This window comes from Erigeron canadensis, chromosome 7 (assembly GCF_010389155.1).
Source record: "Erigeron canadensis isolate Cc75 chromosome 7, C_canadensis_v1, whole genome shotgun sequence".
NCBI lineage: Eukaryota > Viridiplantae > Streptophyta > Magnoliopsida > Asterales > Asteraceae > Erigeron > Erigeron canadensis.
Window position 1 is genome coordinate 5487305 of NC_057767.1, and position 17858 is coordinate 5505162.

The 17858-nt window shown below is 32.4% G+C and overlaps 2 protein-coding genes and 1 non-coding gene across 3 annotated transcripts; 1 reads left to right on the forward strand and 2 right to left on the reverse strand.

Annotated features, from left to right (window-relative positions):
* Positions 1-2963: 2963 nt before the first annotated feature.
* On the forward strand, positions 2964-3035 carry TRNAP-UGG. The gene has a single exon. It is a non-coding gene; the product is annotated as a tRNA-Pro (tRNA).
* Positions 3036-4443: 1408 nt separating this feature from the next.
* Positions 4444-5708, reverse strand: LOC122608172 (dof zinc finger protein DOF3.1-like). The gene is made up of 2 exons (XM_043781262.1): positions 5222-5708; positions 4444-4888 (listed from the first exon to the last, which is right to left on the reverse strand). The coding sequence occupies exons 1-2, from the start codon at positions 5673-5675 to the stop codon at positions 4515-4517; spliced, it is 828 nt and encodes a 275-aa protein (XP_043637197.1). The 5' UTR covers positions 5676-5708; the 3' UTR covers positions 4444-4514.
* A 6516-nt stretch (positions 5709-12224) lies between these two features.
* LOC122607963 (54S ribosomal protein L51, mitochondrial-like) lies at positions 12225-15953 on the reverse strand. Its single transcript, XM_043781046.1, has 4 exons — positions 15826-15953; positions 13790-13869; positions 13110-13216; positions 12225-12701 (listed from the first exon to the last, which is right to left on the reverse strand). The coding sequence occupies exons 2-4, from the start codon at positions 13867-13869 to the stop codon at positions 12529-12531; spliced, it is 360 nt and encodes a 119-aa protein (XP_043636981.1). The 5' UTR covers positions 15826-15953; the 3' UTR covers positions 12225-12528.
* Between the last annotated feature and the right edge of the window lie 1905 nt (positions 15954-17858).

Sequence of the window (17858 nt, forward strand, 5' to 3'; positions counted from 1 at the left end):
ACTAAGATGACAAAAGATCTATGAAACAAAGCCCAGTCCATTCACAAACATCAAGGCCCAATATTGACAAGTAGTAGCCGAATTTCCATTGACAAACAAAATATCTCGACCAACAAAACTATAAAAGTAAAAACCAAACAACAACAACGTTGTTACACGTTCACCGTCTTTCAAACAACCCAAAAATAAAAATAAAAAATGTTGAGAAACACAACAAAAAAGATCATACGATTAGGGCCTCAAACATGGTTTTACCCCTTTATCAGTTACTACATCAATGTATTCGAGTCATTTTTTTACCCACGTACCTCAGCAAACTTCTTTTTTATAACCCGGTGATAACTTCTTTTTATTAACTCATGACTAAGTTCCCAATTGGAACTCAACCAAATAACAATGAAGCTGTAATCTTAAGATTAGACAAAAGTCTGATCATATGATGATTTATTTAGAAGATGCACTGTTGAAATTCAAACACCGTTAAGACTTCTAAGAATAATTCTAGGAAGCATTATTTAAAAGAGTTGAAGAAAACGAAAGATATTATTGAAGTTGCATGATACTGATATATAACAATGAACGGACACGAGTTCTTCTCATTCACGGGCTCAACTTTCAACTAATGTGTGTAGCATATGGAAAGTTTATCAACTAAGATTAGTCTTCTCTATTCCTATGAAGGGAATTCCTTGCATTGGAAGTCAAACAAAAATACTTGTTTCTTGAATCACTATTCATTTGCAACATGGTTTTAATATTCCAATTAGTTTTAGCTACTTGTTGATTCTAGAAGGCTCTGTTACATAGTTCTTAATGCTTGTAGTGTTGCATGTTACCCATAAGTTAATGCAAAATATTATTTTAGAGGTTATTTCCAAATCTTTCGAGTCCAGCATCACTCTGTCACATTCTCATACACAAGATGCTAATACAACTTTGTCGATTCTGTTAAACCCTAATCCCCGTTATATGGAATCCCCAGACCCAACACAAAGTAGCCCTTTGATGAAATTGTGATACAAAACTTTGGGAGTGCAATTTTAGAGCGTATGGATGGTATGGACGGAGATGAATGTAAAAAAGGATGATAATGTTGGTTGAATATACGTATTGCACCGACATTTAAGGGTTAGATTTTGATATAGCGGCCTAGCGGGTAAAGTTATTGATTAGCATTTCATGACCGGGGGTGAATTGTTTTGCAGGACTTGGAAATAATTTGTGATCAGATTATCGTTGTGGTCATGATATCTGCATATCGAAGTAGAAGTTATTGGGAAGGCTACATATACATTCTTTTAGACCTGACAAGCAGTTGAAGAATATTACATTATTACTTACTAATTAGTCCAAATTCTCAAGGATAATGAAGATATCGTAAGAAGTTTATCAATGAAAAATAACTCTTTTTACACATGTATCAGTTAATCATAATTAAAAGGAAAAATAGGTTTGTATTGGTGGCCTTTTTAAACATGTATTAGTTAATGATAGATATATATGAATTTTGAATCTGAATTTTTCTGTTGTAAACCTTGCAGAGAGATTTCAAAACACCTTTCCCTTCCACCAGTCAAACTACATTGCAGTATGCTTGCTGAAGATGCAATTAAGGCAGCCGTGAAAGACTATGGAACTAAGCGTGGCAATAGCCCGTAACTTGTTTCTGCACACTCATTTTATCTGGTCTAGATAAGATGTAGCATCTGTTTGGAATGATGGTAGTACTTCCTATCTTGCACGATCATTTCTACTCTGGTCTAGATAAGACGCAGAATCTATTATATACGATGGTATTGCTTGCTTTTTTCTATAGCGTGTAATAAGAAGTTGGAAACACATGTATATATGAATTCAATAGTTTGAGGAAGATGATGTATTCTGCATCTCTGCAATATGATGTTTAATATGCACACCCTCTAACGATGCGTTGACATGATAATTTGGTCACATTTACATAAAAAGGGTTAATCAATTTGTTATTATCCATATAGAGGCAAACAAGTAAACCATATTTAATAGCTACATGTGAAATGGGTCAACTGGGTTGGATGGGTAAAAAGGTCAAAAGTCGCCTAATGCTTATTTAATTGCTTAGAGATCTCAAAGTTCTTATAGATGATTACAGTTATCTTTTTAGTTTTTGGATTCTTGAGTTTGTTTATCTTAATAGTTTTACTAACAATGTTCTAATTCATACTTAATAGGTACATTGATTCTTGATACAATTCCAACAAAAAGAGGGTTGATGGGTAAACCAAGTATGATCTGACCCATTTTGGGCTGGTGTAGCATTTGAGTTTGGCTTTATTTCATGGTTGCATCATATCTGCTGTTTACAGTTAATTGAAAAGCATTGTAAGTTGCTTACCATCTGTCGGGCTTTCAGCAAGACCATTGTAAAGGACATAATACTGCTTTACGGCAGCATACAAACGTATATGGAAAGTGTGGTGTCGAGTTTACAGCTAATGAAGTGTAATCTCATTTTTGGTAAAATCATCAGAAATATAGACGTATCCATAACTAGAAACTCTTATACATTATTGAATAACAAGTTTGAACGACCAACCTCACTCCTCAGATATCTATATGAGACAATTTCTTACTATGCGGCAAACAAATTCTGGGCTCATTGCTTGACAGGCTGCATATATAATTCTAGAACACTAACATCGTTTCTACAAAACGAGACTCACTCTAACTCGATTAAATGTGTACAAGTGTACAACAGTACGGAGTTGGTAAGGTGAGCACGAGTACGTTCCATTTTCAAATCTAACTATCAAACAACAACGTTTTAGCAGTCGCATCATTCATAATATGTTTGGCAGCAGCTCACATTATAAGCTTTGATAATAAGGTTTCATAAGTCTACAGATAAATTGTCTGAGATATGGCTTTGTCTTTTTTGTATTCATTTGACCATTTTATATATTAAGATACAAAGATAAGTATAAAGTGGGCATTTGGTCTAGTGGTATGATTCTCGCTTTGGGTGCGAGAGGTCCCGAGTTCGATTCTCGGAATGCCCCTTTTCTTTTTTGTTTTGTTTATAACTTTTTAGTGTCATTACTAGTTATTGACCACGCGCGTTGCCGCGCCAAATTTTAAAAATGGCAACTAAGCATCTAACAATAACATTAAAAATATTATAACGGAATCATAAGTCGTATAAAAACATAAACAATAACTATATTAATGTTTTAAATGTAACATGAACGTAAGACGTAACGATGATAAAAGTTATTGTATAATGAAAACGATATATGTATAAAAAAACAAATGAAAATAATCAAAGACCAAATGTTTAAAAGTAAAACGGTAACTGTGTGAAAATTGTTTGATTAAAATATAAGAACCTAAAAGTTTAGTGTCACGAAAATGAAAGCGAAAACTTTGATGTGGGTTAAAGTTAAAAAATAGAAATTGTAAAGAGTAAAAACAAAATTTGGTTGAAATTGAGGGGGTTAAAACGAAATTTGATTAAAATTAGTATGTATTTTATAAATTTTATACGTTTCACGCATAAAATACTTATATATTTATATAGATTTTTAGTATACAGTATATAATTATGTTTTTTACCTTGTGTCTAGCTCAACACGTTGATGATGTCATGATACCACAAAAGACATTCATCATGTTGAATGGAAGTCTAAGTAGTCGAGCAGTATCTTTATAGTGATCGTGTCTATCGAAAAATTAGGCTTTTGTGGACTTGTTTGTTGAGTTAAATGGTTCTGAGTCGATATCTTTCTTTTGAGGATGATGAACATTTGAACATTCAATATCTTGAACATAACTTATATAGGTAAAGCCATTGAGGATAATATCAACTTCATAACTTCATTTTTGTATACGGATTATACTCTTAAAAAATGATTTTTGGTCTATTAGTCAAATATTTGTTTGGGGAAAACCACAACCCGATTATGATAAGATATAAAATATACTTTCATTCCATTTCATGTGCTAGCTTGTAAGTTTCTTTTCTCTATTATATAAGTGTCTACTGTATAAGTACATAACACAACATAGAAGGTGATAACAAGAGTTCAAACCAAGAAACTCGGAATGTTGGAATCAATACAGACAACTCGTTTGTGAAATGTTGCAAGGGCAAAATACTTGTCCAACTACAAAACGTCCATCAATAAGAATTATAGGTTGATGAGTTATCACACACACTATATGAGTAAGAGACTGATTAAGCGTCTTTGATTACCATAATTAACCACCAAGGTTGTTTTACGTTTGTTGTTGCATGTGTTTATGATTATGTTTATTTGTGACATATATACATTAGATTTATAATAGTCGAATTTACTTTTAAAAAAATTTCTAACAATCACATAATACTAAATTGTTGAGTAATATGTTATCTAGTCTAGGCAAGGAACTATCCATTTTAAGAAATAGTAAAACATGACAACTTCAAAATTTACCAACAAAACCACTAAAGCTCTATGTGATGCTAGAAACATAAAATGTAACCATTACAAATTAATTAGCTATACTAGAGAGTTTGTTGATGATGATCCATACCCGCTCATCAACCCGGCCCATGAAGACCCATTTATCCCTCCACCCGACCCATGTAAATCCAAATGACAACCAATTTGGTCCCTCCATTCCAAATCAAAATCACATAACCTTGGCTTAACATCATCTCCATTAATCATCTTTTGATAATGCTCATCATAATATGACATCATTTCTCCAAACGGGCTCATTCCATAGACATTACCCGTACCCGATTCATACCCGTTTGCCACCGTAGTCGAAAACTGATCACCACCCTCATTTTCTCTTGTACCACCGCCACTCTCCATAAAATCGATAGTAAGATTATCAAACATTAAATTTGGGTACGCGTATTCCGCCACTACAGATACAAATATTATACACGTTAGTACAAAATAAATTATCAACATTAAACAGTTTATAGAGAAAAAAAATCCATGACCCCAAACAAATTCAAATAATTTTAATTTATAAAAATGACGACTAATGTTATAAAAAAATTGATGCCCCTTATAAAAATGGTCTTGGGAATATAACTTATTGGCCTTGATAAGCTTTTTACTAAAGAATGTGACAAGATAAGCTAGGTATTATAAAAATAATTTAATTAAACATAGCCTTTAAAATGACTATGTTTAGCAAAATCTTTTAATAAAGATTATATTGTTATGTGACACAAATATAATATACGTACAATTGTTGTTGGAATACACGGGTGAGGTTGGACACGAAAGTTGTAGACCACTCGAGTTGTGGCTAACCACATTGCCATCATGGTTCGGTTGTTGTGGTTTGAGTTGGCGACGGTGAAACATTTTTTTGTTTTTTCGAGACAAGCCACCAATTGGGATGTTACGAAGGGTCCCACCTTTAGTCCAATAACGTCTACAAGACTTGCAAAAATAACGTGGTTGAGAAAGTGAGTAGTTATTGTAGTAACAAAATTTAGTTTGTGTTGAGTCACATCTAGGACAATGGACTATTGGTTGGTCCATATCTTGGTCTTGGTTTTGGTCTGGTTTGAGCCGTTTGGTAATGGGTTCGGGTGAGTGTGAAGGGGTTTGGAGCCAGTTGGGTGGTGAGTTCATTGAAGGTTGAAATGGGCTTGATGGGTTTGAGTTTTTTTCTGATTTGATACAAGTTTGCATTTTGGGATGGAAATAATGTGTTTTTTGAGTGTGTGATTTGTGGGTGGGGTTTGTGGTTTATATTGAGGATTTGGTGTGAATTAGAAGGAAGAAAAAGTGCACCCTGGTGGGATCACTCTTGTTACTGCCGGTAGTGACATGACTAAATGAGTGGTCCACCATTGGCCCTCATGACCATGGTTTTTGAATACTTGATATGTTTCTTTGACCATAAAACTTAACACATGATAGAATAATTTCATGATTCGGATTAGATGTTGATAGGTTGGGTTAATCAAGTTTTAGTAAATCGTAACTAAATCGCTACACGGATTGAATAAGAACTTGAGTCGGTTTGGTTTTGCTCATCACAATTCAAGTCATATAATATACGGTGTTATGTTTCAATGGTTAAAATAGGGCTCCTATTTGTATTCTTCAAGTTATTTAATTGATTTCGTTCTTTGAGGTTTATATGAGAATGCATCAAAAACAACACAGAGTGAAAACCGGCTCGGCCTCTATCGATTGAGGATTTTTTTCTCGTTTCTTTTGCTACGAGTTTTTTCATCCTTTTTGCATTCTTCGCATTTCAAACCTTAAGACGTGCCTAGGATTTGTTGATTTGTTTCGATCCTAAGTAATATTCGTTTCGTCTTGTAATTGTAATTGTAAATGTTCTGTTATATTAATATATTATTTTTTTGCCGTTAAAAAAAAAAATAGGGCTCCTATTGTAGACTTGTAGTATGGATACCCCCTCAATTGGGGCGATTCCAAATATACACTCTTAATTGAAAAAAATTTAGGTGGAATATATCTCAATTGAGGCAACTCACTTGTAATTTGGACGACTCTATTACAACTAAAAGTGTCAATAAAAATACAATAACAAGATCTGGTTCCAAAATAATGTTACTGAAATAAGTGTCCAAGGTGGATTCATTTTATTGTTTAAAATATAAAAAGTTGACAGGGTTAAAATTAGAAAGAAAAAAAAAAGAATGTCAATATGAATTTGAAATATAAAAACTAAAAAGTTCAAAAAGATTGATCCAATAATAACTCAGTTCATAATATTAGATCCTTCAAAAATTCAACCCATATAGGGTTGCTTATAAAATTTGTCAAAGAAAAAATTATTAAACCAAATGAAAAGGTAAATTCCGTATACTATTCATTTTAAATACACCCATACATCATGCATACAAATTCATATTCAATTCTGAGAAGGGCATTCATACTAATTACTCCACAAGATAAAGGTATAATTGGATTTTTTTTTATCAAGTCTTTCCATTGACAAATTTTGACTAATCAGTTTTCCTACACCCCATATTCTGACACATTTCAGTATCGGGACATTAAAAATACATCGGCATCATGTAGTCGATTGAAGTGAACGTTCAGAGCTTGCATATTTAATATCTTTAAAATACCTTCTTTTGTTTTTTAATTGTGAAACTAGTTTTTTGCACAATCTAGCTCCATTAGTTCTCACACCCTTTATATTGGAAAAGTTTGGTAAATTTTGACATTTTTATTGAGAAGTCACATGACAAGTTGTGAGCAGTCCATTATTTTGTCAAAAATTGATATATTGGTAAATTTTGACAATACACCTTGCCCCTTGCATTGTAAATTTGTCTTATCAACAATCACTAAGAATGTGAACAACAACATTACAATATAACATCACACCACACTTGTAACAATTACATTAAACCACATGATATTTTACGACACCGGAAAGCCGACGTGGTGGAATAGGAATATAGGATGGTGCCAACCACACTCACCATTGCATTCCTCTCTAACACTCCCGATCTGTCGTTAGTCCAAGTTACAATTTAACAGAATGTAGTTAAAGTAACTACAAAATTTAATCCTAGTTGCTCTTGTTTTTAAAGAAAGAAAAAATGAACGGGTCAACTAAATATAAGGTCATGTCAATAGGGTCAGAATAGATTTACAGTTTAGGGGCCACTGAATTTGGTTTAGACGGTTGTCATATTTGTTTGACACGTTTAATGTTTAACCATAGCTTAGCGTGGGTGACGTGTGATTTGGGGCTACAGTTGACAGCGAGACGAAATTCATTACAATAACCGGAAATGACCCGGCTTTATGAAACCGGGTTGTCGCTTCTGACAAGTAAAAGGCATATATTCTTTTGTCCTTTGATGACGTTTTCAATAGTATCATCGAATGGATGTCAATGTATAAAGCATGTTTTGTAGAATTTAGTAACCTTATTATTTCATTATCATTAGTTCGCTACATATGAGTAAAGATTCAATTTTTTATTTATTTATTTATTTATTAAACCATATATCAGAAAATATGTTCTAAGGTGAAAAAGAGTAAAAGTAATAGGAGAATCCTAGCGTCAATATCTCTATCTTAAAGTCTTCCACTTTACAACAATATGAACTATGTTTATCGACGTGCGATAAAAATACGGTAATGTACAAATAACATTCCATTATATATTCATTATCATTCATAATAACGTACAATAAACAATTTATATTGGATATATTTGTTGGAACTACTTTAGTGTGATCGTCACTGATCATCTATCATTCCTGATATGATAATTGACGATACTCTATGTCTAGTAAATGTATAATGGATGTATTTACTCTTAAAGACATACTATAGGGTTTCCCATTAGATGATTGGAACTATGAGGATTAATGTTACACACATTTAACACCAAAGGGATTGAATGTGTAAATACTCTCATTATAAATAGAGAGTCATAAACCCTAAGTTAAGGTTAATGAGACACTAATCCCTCACTTAATTTCGTGTGTCTCTCCTCTAAAAAATTTGTGCATCATGTTCCAGACGAATTTCTCAATCATCTTGTTTTGAGAACCCGAAATCAATAGCAATTAATTATGTTTATTGATCTTACAGGTTCCACATGACGATCGGGGATGTTTTATCACTCGAATTGAATCGCCATGGTGAACTCAAGTTCGTCTAAACGCTTTTTGAGTCGCCACGCGAAATATTTTTCAAAGGGTAATAAATAATTAAATAATATACATTGTTGATTTGTTGATCCATATGAGATTTCCACAATAATACTCATTCAGATAATTCTGTAGAAAAAAAGCCAAACCAAACGATAATTTAGTTACCATGTCAGTGTTTATTTGGGTATAAAATGACAAAAAATAAGGAAATTTTGGTGGACAATGTCAATATCAATCTTAATACGCATGGGTGACAAAAACTGGAAACAGTGACAATAGAATAGAATATAATGTCATATAACAAAACAAAACAAAACGTTTGAACAGAAAACGGGCGGTGGACAAGATCTGAATATCTGATTAGCACCGAATAGCCCCAAATTTCTAGCCCGTTTGCACAAGAAATTCAAAGTTTGTGGGTCAATACTAATGGTCTAGTGGGGTTATATTATATATAACTCAACGATATTCATATTTGTTTTTACAAACATCTTACAAAATTGCTTAGATATTAATATATTATGCATGGAGTGAGTAATTGACAAAAGATCACTCTTTAGCTGGTCAATCCAGTCAAATGAAGCGTGTAAGCACCTTTGTTGGAATAAACATGATTTAATTTAAGTGATAATATATTCTCAATCATTATGTGAAACTTATAAGGACATTAAACATAGTTGTTAACTTATCATTGATTTCTAGTTTCCAAATCAAGATGATTGTAGATTTGTAGTATGATGGGATGATTAACTCACTGAAGTTATGCACGAATTTAATTGAGAGTCACATGAATTTAAGTGAGAGATTAGTGAAAGTTTAGTCACCAATTAGAGTTAATGACTCTCTATTTATAAAAAAAATTCTTATCCCTTTAACCCCTTATGGTGTTTAATATGTACAATGTTAGTCCTCTTAGTTTTACATACTGGAAAACTCTATAGTATATCTTTGACTCTTTGAGACTTTAGGAGTAAGGATTTCAGTTATTGTCAATTATTATATCAGGACGGATAGATGATAAATGATGGTAATGTGCTCCAACAACCTCAAGTAATTGTAGACCAGCAGAAAACCTAATAACTCACCCGTCCGGACAAGTTGATTGAAGTATTAGTAAAACCTGTTTACATTAAGGATCGAAAGTCAAGATTTTCGCTAAACCCAGTTGACGTGGTTGTATATTTGTGGGTCAATATTAATGGTCTAGTGGGGGTGTGGGGCGATGTATGGTGGGTTCTATAGTGTAGCTCGAAACAAGCCGACCATTTATCCTTCATGCTTGTCCTTTGTGCCTTGTGTGTACACTTTGGTGGGTTGATGGCTAACGTTACTAATGGCAACAACATAAACATGCGATATAGCTGTAAATGGATTATGAAAGTTTATGGAATATATTAATGGGTGCTTAAAAAAAAAAAAAAAGAACTGCCGTCGTTTTTTATAAGTTTTGGGTCCTAATACCTCGACGATATATGAGAGAGGTTAAGATGTAGACAAACCTTACATTTGCCTGGGTAGAAAAACTGTTTTCACGTTTTACCTGAATGATCATCTTTGTGTGAGATGAGGATCAAACTTTTGACCTTGTTTTCATAGATCAAAGTATTTACCAACTAATCCAAACCACATTATTTTAACCGGTGATTTCAAGTTGCAACAAAATAAATAGCATGGTTGTGTTTTGAACAAAAGGAGAATACAAGTCTCACTTAATATAAGGATTATCTATACTCAGATCATAATTGAAAATTTTTGAATTTTTAAATGAGGTTTAAGTTTTTAAGTAGATCCATAAAACCAAAATAATGATGTAATGTATTTTCTTTAACTTTTTAAAATATAATTTTTAATTTAATAAATTCAAATATATGAAAAATAATTTCTACATTTTATAATCAATTATGAACACTAATTGAAAAAAAAACACAATAAAATGCATGATCAAAGAATGGCAGTATGTAGATTCGTTGTTCGCATTTTTCGGATATATAATAATCCAAGAAGGTGATTTTACTGTTATGGTGAAAAAAAAGATTCTTACATCTAATTACATCTAATTTTATAACTGACTTGGGGAAGAATATGATAGGAAAAAGGAATCGGGTATAAAAAGTGTGGAAAGGGATGTGTGAGGAAAAATGTGGAGGAAACTACATAAATAACCCTGCATGTGTTGACCACGTGCACATTTGATGACACCCTTTACATATCCGTCAATTTAAATATCAAGTTTATTAAAAATTCTCAAATTAAGGACCCTCATTGCAATGAAACTCGAAAAAAACTCCATTGCTAAAATGAACCATCCACGACGACCAATCTTGCAACTAACTCTACACCATTAAAATGTATGCATAAAAGACAAATTGATATGAAGTTTACAATTGCAAATTATTATGATAAGGAAGCATGGAGACTCAATTATGGAGATGCTGGGACAAAAAATAGGATCAGGCACTTCAAGATTCCAAAGTGAAACTCGGATACAATGTTAAATCATACAGAAAAATGTGAAGATAATAATAAAAAAGCATAATGAGGCTCAGATTCATATACAACTAAAGCAAACCAGTTGCAACGCCAGAATGATTCGGATTTTTTTTTTCTTTCACAGACCCATCTAAATTGCTGCTCTTAGACCCAGGTAATCTTAAATATGCTCAAACGTAACCGGACACACAAAAATTTATAGTCGTAGCCTCTAACATCTTTCATCGTAAGTTAACTTTGTTTATTCTTACCTATATTTAACATGTCAGAGATTTGTTCTATTCCCCCATTACAAACCCCAAAACGAACACTACACAAGTTACAAGTGTCGGATATGATTTGCGATGTTTAACACTACACTTTAGAAAACTTTTAAAGACCTTTACTAAATTACTAATCGTTTGACCCGCTAAAAACTCAATCAACCCAATAGCATTCAAATTAAACGACTTCCTGATCACAGTTCAAGACACAACCACATTGCCAAACATCTAACAAAATGACATGCTACTTGTTTGAGCCTTTGAGGTAAGACTCGTTTTTAGCTTTAACTTGAAGCGGTGAAGACCAGAATGATCGTCAGAAAAAAAAAAAAAAAACAATGTGTATTAGAATTTTTAAAAGAGCCGAGCTCCTTCATTTTGCAGCTAGATCATGGCATCAACATAGACAAAGATTAAATAACCCTTAAGAAAATTACAAGGCTTCCCTTTTAAACCAATTAACCTAAAAAACATGCAACCACATATTTCAACTTGACAACTTTTGTCCATTTTCCATTTCCCTAACACTGTATTATGCTTTTATTTTTATCTATTTTGTATGAAGGGATTCTATTGTGGTAAATAACAAACTGGCTCCTAAGGAACACGACTATTATTGATAGAGCTAACAACCAATATAAAATACAATACTACACAAGAGAGCAGACTGAACATAAAACATGCTTACCAGTGACCAATAGCACAAGACTACCTACCGGGCGTCCGGGCTGAGAATCAATTAATTAAGAAAGCTAAGAGAACGAAACAGAAAGAGAGTGTGGGATATATAGATATTTAAAAAAAAATCTCAAACAGCTGAAATCGTGATATGCGATAGAATCAAGCTATTGTACGAACACGTACATAACAACTGATCTATTAATCCCCGAACAATGGTCACAACTCACAAGAGAGTTGCCTAATACATAAGCATTTATAAAGACCAAAAGAACTGAAATTGATTTCTTTATAATACAAAACATGCTTGTGAAATTGCTCATAATCAATTGCAGATCTTGATAACGATTATGAGAAAAGGGGAATGTTACGGCATATTAAATATACGTCTAAAGAAATGTAACACAAAATCTTTCTAAACACTAGAAAAAAGTTTACTTGTGCAATTATTTTGATTCAGATCTGCGTGTCTGTAGTCCATGTCCCTTGTACACTGGGGTGTTTGGTGACATGTCTCGTCTTCAGCTTCACCACCTTTCTTCCCAATGAATTTCTAAGCCTCGTTGCGCAAAGCAGCACTTCTTCTTGAGTCATGTTCATCACAGATACAACACGCTCATTCTTGTTCTCTGCAAAGAGTCACCAAAGCAAGAGATTTCAACACCTCATTTGACTAAAGTAAAGGTGGCAATTTGAAACTATTTACTTAGAGATGGGATTATGGGTTGTTTGTCTAGCGCTATCGAGTCTAACAAGTAAAATTTTAATCAGATTAAAGGTAGCCCAATGTGTGATCTTAACACACCTAACCTCATATATCATTCAGATAATTAAAATGTTAGAACAAAATACATTTGTATTCCCTTTATATAATTTTGTATTCGAATTGACGTTATAATAGATATATCTAACAACGGATAGCTCAAATTCAACCCATATTTTTAACCATCACCCAACCCCACAATTTACTCCCGGTTTTAGAAAATACAATGCCAAGGAAAACAGCACATCATACAACAATGGTAAGAGAGTCTTACTATATAATCCCTTCAAAAATGGATGTTGACCTCGATTAAGCTCAGTAACCACCTCTAGCTGAGGATTACTTTCCTTAAATAATGGCAAATCAGATTCCATAAATGCCCTACACATTGCAAAGGCATCTGTTAGTCCTGTAAATGACTAAATGTGTTGCACTTTCACTTTAACAATTTGACACCAGGATAACTGCTTTGGAAGATCTAAAATACTCGATGGCCCACAAACCTGGAAGAGCCAGAGCAGATCGAGAATATTCCTCAGATGAGAAGGGAAAATCACAATACTTAGCACTTGTACATGTTAATGGTTTAAAACCATGGAAGTATTATGATCAGGTTGTATTATGAGTCTTTCATTTAGGAGATCCTTTGGTCCAAAACGAGCAAAATTTGCAACATTCAATAATGTTCTAACTCTAACCCATCCTAGAATAACATAGATAAAGTAATTCTAAGTTGTAATCATAAATCGTTTCAAAAAGATGTATCACAGACAGCAATCGATTAGATAAGTAGCTCTTACTAAACATTAAGTCATGTGTTTTCCATAGAAATGTAGCTTTAAAGATCATCTTTAACAAAAGCATATGACATGTAGAAATAAATGTATAATAAAAACAAAGATTAATTTTCAAAATAAGCTGTAAAACGATAAACAAAGAATAATAATTACACACCTGATGCCCCTACTACTTCCACCCCAGTTACAATAGCTCACGACCAGCTTCTGAAGCTGCCAAACACCTCGTTGTGACATCTGCCAAAATTCAAGAATCATACTGCTGAATTATACTGGGTTTTTTTTTTGATGATATGAAAATAAACTTTGGGCCTGTTTGTTTTTGGATGAGGTTATTGTTTGAGATTAAATACCATTTCTGAATGTTAAAAGGCAGTTCATATGTCTGAACTCTGAATCTTTAATACTGGACATCTTAATAATTATAATTGTCTAATTTGCAAGTTGTGAAGTTGTGAAGTTGACATAAAAACCATTTGAAATAAAGTACACAAGCAACTACTAACATATTTCTAGTTCATCTGGTAAGCATTCAAATTTGATTTTGTATTCATTACGCCCTAACTTGATCTCACAAACTTATCATATATTGTTGATCCGCTACACTCCCATGTGGTTAAACTTCATCATAGGCTAACTACTATCAAATAAAACTACTACCAAGTTAACTACTTTCAAATAGACCAATTACAACAAAAGACCAACTGTAATGACCCAACACCACAATTACATTACCAAAGCCATATTTGACTAATCCATCTACTTGAATACCCACACGCAACAGAGACATATGAAAAAAAAAATCCATATACTGAAATTGGCTCGAAGAACAGCCGAAATACATAAACCACGTGACCAGGTAGCAAGAAAGTTATCCAAACACCAGTCCACATTAGCTTGAACATAATCTACGACTTATAGTAGCTTTTTGACGCCCAATTTGCTCTCAATATAATACTTACTAGTGATAACAGCATCAACCATATCACCAATTCTACGTTTTTCGTATAATTCTCAAATGGCATTCCTCCCAATTCCCAGCACACAACCGATTATATTATTCTCAAATCACATAATATTCTCAACTATACAAATCTATACTATCTATACTATATTATAAAGCAGATTCCTTCCAGATTTTCAACATTGAGTTGAAATTTTCAATATTGATTTTAAGTACATCCCCAAAATACCCCTCTCATCTATTCTATATTTATCTAAAATAACCATAATACCTTTTCTCTCTCCTCAAATCTCAACCAATCATCTTTTTTCTCTCTCCTCCATAAATCATTTATTCCTCCAATTCATTCAAAATCTTTTATCTCAAAAACGGTACATCGATAAATCATAAAAATTGTATGGGTGTTCTTAAAATTTCATGCTCTTTCATTAGAGATGTCATTCGATATACTTTCGACAAATTTTTAAATCCAAGGGCGGAGTCCGTACGGCTAAGGCATTTGACTATCATACTCTATGACATTTCAACTCCTATAACATATCATACTCTATGACCTAGGTATCACCCCACCATCTCACCGCCGCAACGCGCAGGTACTTGCTCTCGTACTATAAAGCAAATAGGGTTTCAACTTTCAACTTTCAATTCAACATTTACTTTCCCAAAATGCCCCTTCTATCAATTATATATTACCAAACACCATTTCTCTCTCGTCAAATCTCAACCAATCATCTTTTTTCTCTCTCATCCATAAATCATTTATTCCTCCAATTCGTTCAAAATCTTTTATCTCACAAACCGTACATCGATAAATTATAAAAAAATATATGGGTGTTTTTAAAATTTCATGCTCTTTCATTAGAGATGTTATTCGATATACTTTCGACGAATTTTTAAATTCGAGGGCGGAGCCCGTACGGCTAAGACATTTGGCTATCACACTATATAACCTATCACCCCCATCATGTCACCGCCGCAACACGCGGGTACTTGCTCTCGTAACCTACTAGAGTAGAATATAAACATGTATATAACATTAACCCAAATCATGTATTTCATTTTTATATACAAATAAGCACCGACTAATACAATTATTAATTCTAAAAAAAAGTAATTAATTCCAGAAAAGATCACATTAATCAACTTATTAGAATGAGTATAATCAGTATAAACAAATAAAACTTTTCAGTTTCTTTAATGAGAGAAGAAAAAGAAAAAAAAAAACAAACCTGATTTGAGGAGATAAAAGGTTGTGGGGAAGGTCTTCAGTTCCAGAGAGAGTGAAAATGACAACGAAAATAGGCTCGGAAGATATGGAGGCGTGGTGTGATTTTTTTGGGTTTTATTTACGAGTATAATTTTTTAGTTAAACGACTAAAATAAGAAGATATTTCTCGTTCCTAAACATACAAATATCATATATATATATATATATATGGGACAATCCAGATATACATGGGACAATCCAGTGAGAACAGTCTTAAAATGAGAACGGTAAAAACACTTAAAAAATATCATTTTGATCCATTAAAAGTCTATAAAACTAACATAGTGCTTAACTAATTATCATTATTTAAGTGTTTAACAACACATTGATCTATCAAAATTGAAAAAATCAAGTTTTTTGGTGGATGCATTATTTTGAAGAATATGCATCCAAGATGGATGCACAAAACAAAAAACGTGATTTTTTCACAAAACAAAAAACGTGATTTTTTCGATTTTGACGGATCAATGTGTTGTTAAACACTTAAATAATGATAATTAGTTAAGCACTATGTTAGTTTTACGGACTTTTAATGCATCAAAATGAAGTTTTTAAGTGTTCTCACCGTTCTTATTTTAAGACTGTTCTCACCGGAGTGTTACCCTATATATATATATATACATATATATATCTAATTTAAAAACAAAATATCATATTTCACCTCCATAAACATTAAAATATCATATATGTCCAACTTAAAAAAATAATATTATATATATCCAACTTAAAAGAATAATATCATATTTCCCCTATGTGAATATGAAATTATCATTTGTACCCAATTGAAAATTAGTTGCAATTAAATTTAAATATCTAAAACAATTAAAAATTACTTTAAAATATGTTAATAATCATATTTTTTCAGTAAAATGCCAACCTATGTATTAATGTAATTAAAAAAACTTGCATTCATAGTAAAATACATAAACAATATAAATCTTTTTTTTTATGTTGATAGGCCATCAGGCAAAAAATTGACATATGATCGATACTTGCATGTTTTTTAGATGCCCGTGCCAATTTGCTTATATAGGTTGAAAGTTGAAACTAATATTTTATGCATATTAGATTTTTTTTTACTGATCCATTATGATTTGATTGCGGTTGCTCATTTGCATAAATGGTACTAACATATAATTGAAAAATGGATGTAATAATTCTTAATGGATTAAAAATAAATAACAATTGTTATAAAAATTTAAATACAAGATTGATAAACGGGGTATATATGATATTTATATGACTTAAGGAGGGGAAATATGATATTAGTTATTTAAGTTGGGTATATATGATATTTGTATAGTTTAGGGAGGGGAAATTTGAAATTCACTCAAATAAAAAAAGGGCATATCATACTTATAATGTAGAAAATCAGGGCATTTTTGATACATATAGAAGTTTAAGGATCAAATATAAAATCAAGAAGTATTTTTGTGTGTGTAGTAGACAACCCTGGGTACTGTATGTTGTATCTATCATTTTTCCCTAAAATAAATGTGACCGTGACTAAAAATGTTTTTTTTTAAAAGTAAACATTATTCTCAACCCGTCAATTTCTAAAAAAGAAAATAACTGATCTTAATTTTAATTTTATCTTAATTCTTCTTTTTTTTAACGAGGGTTGCTGCTCGCGTATTATGACGGTTAAACGGTGATAATAATACAAAACAGATATGAGTGTGTGTAAATAGAAAGGGGGAAAGAAGTGACTGTGTGTTAGATCTTGATAGGATGTTTGTCTGATTGTGTTTAGAGATATAAAATTAGAGGCAGTGTTGTGAAACTCAACCGATACACCCCGGTACAGCCGAGTCGGATCGTGTATCGACAACAGACGATACGAGTTTGCCTTATTCGGTTTGGTCAAGACTCGGCTGTATCGGATCAGGTCAACCAAAGTCAAACTTTTTTTTCTTTTTTTTTTAAAGCTTTTATTAATTATGTTATTGTTTATAGAGGATTATGTTTAAGTTTAAAAATCATGTAATCTTTAAG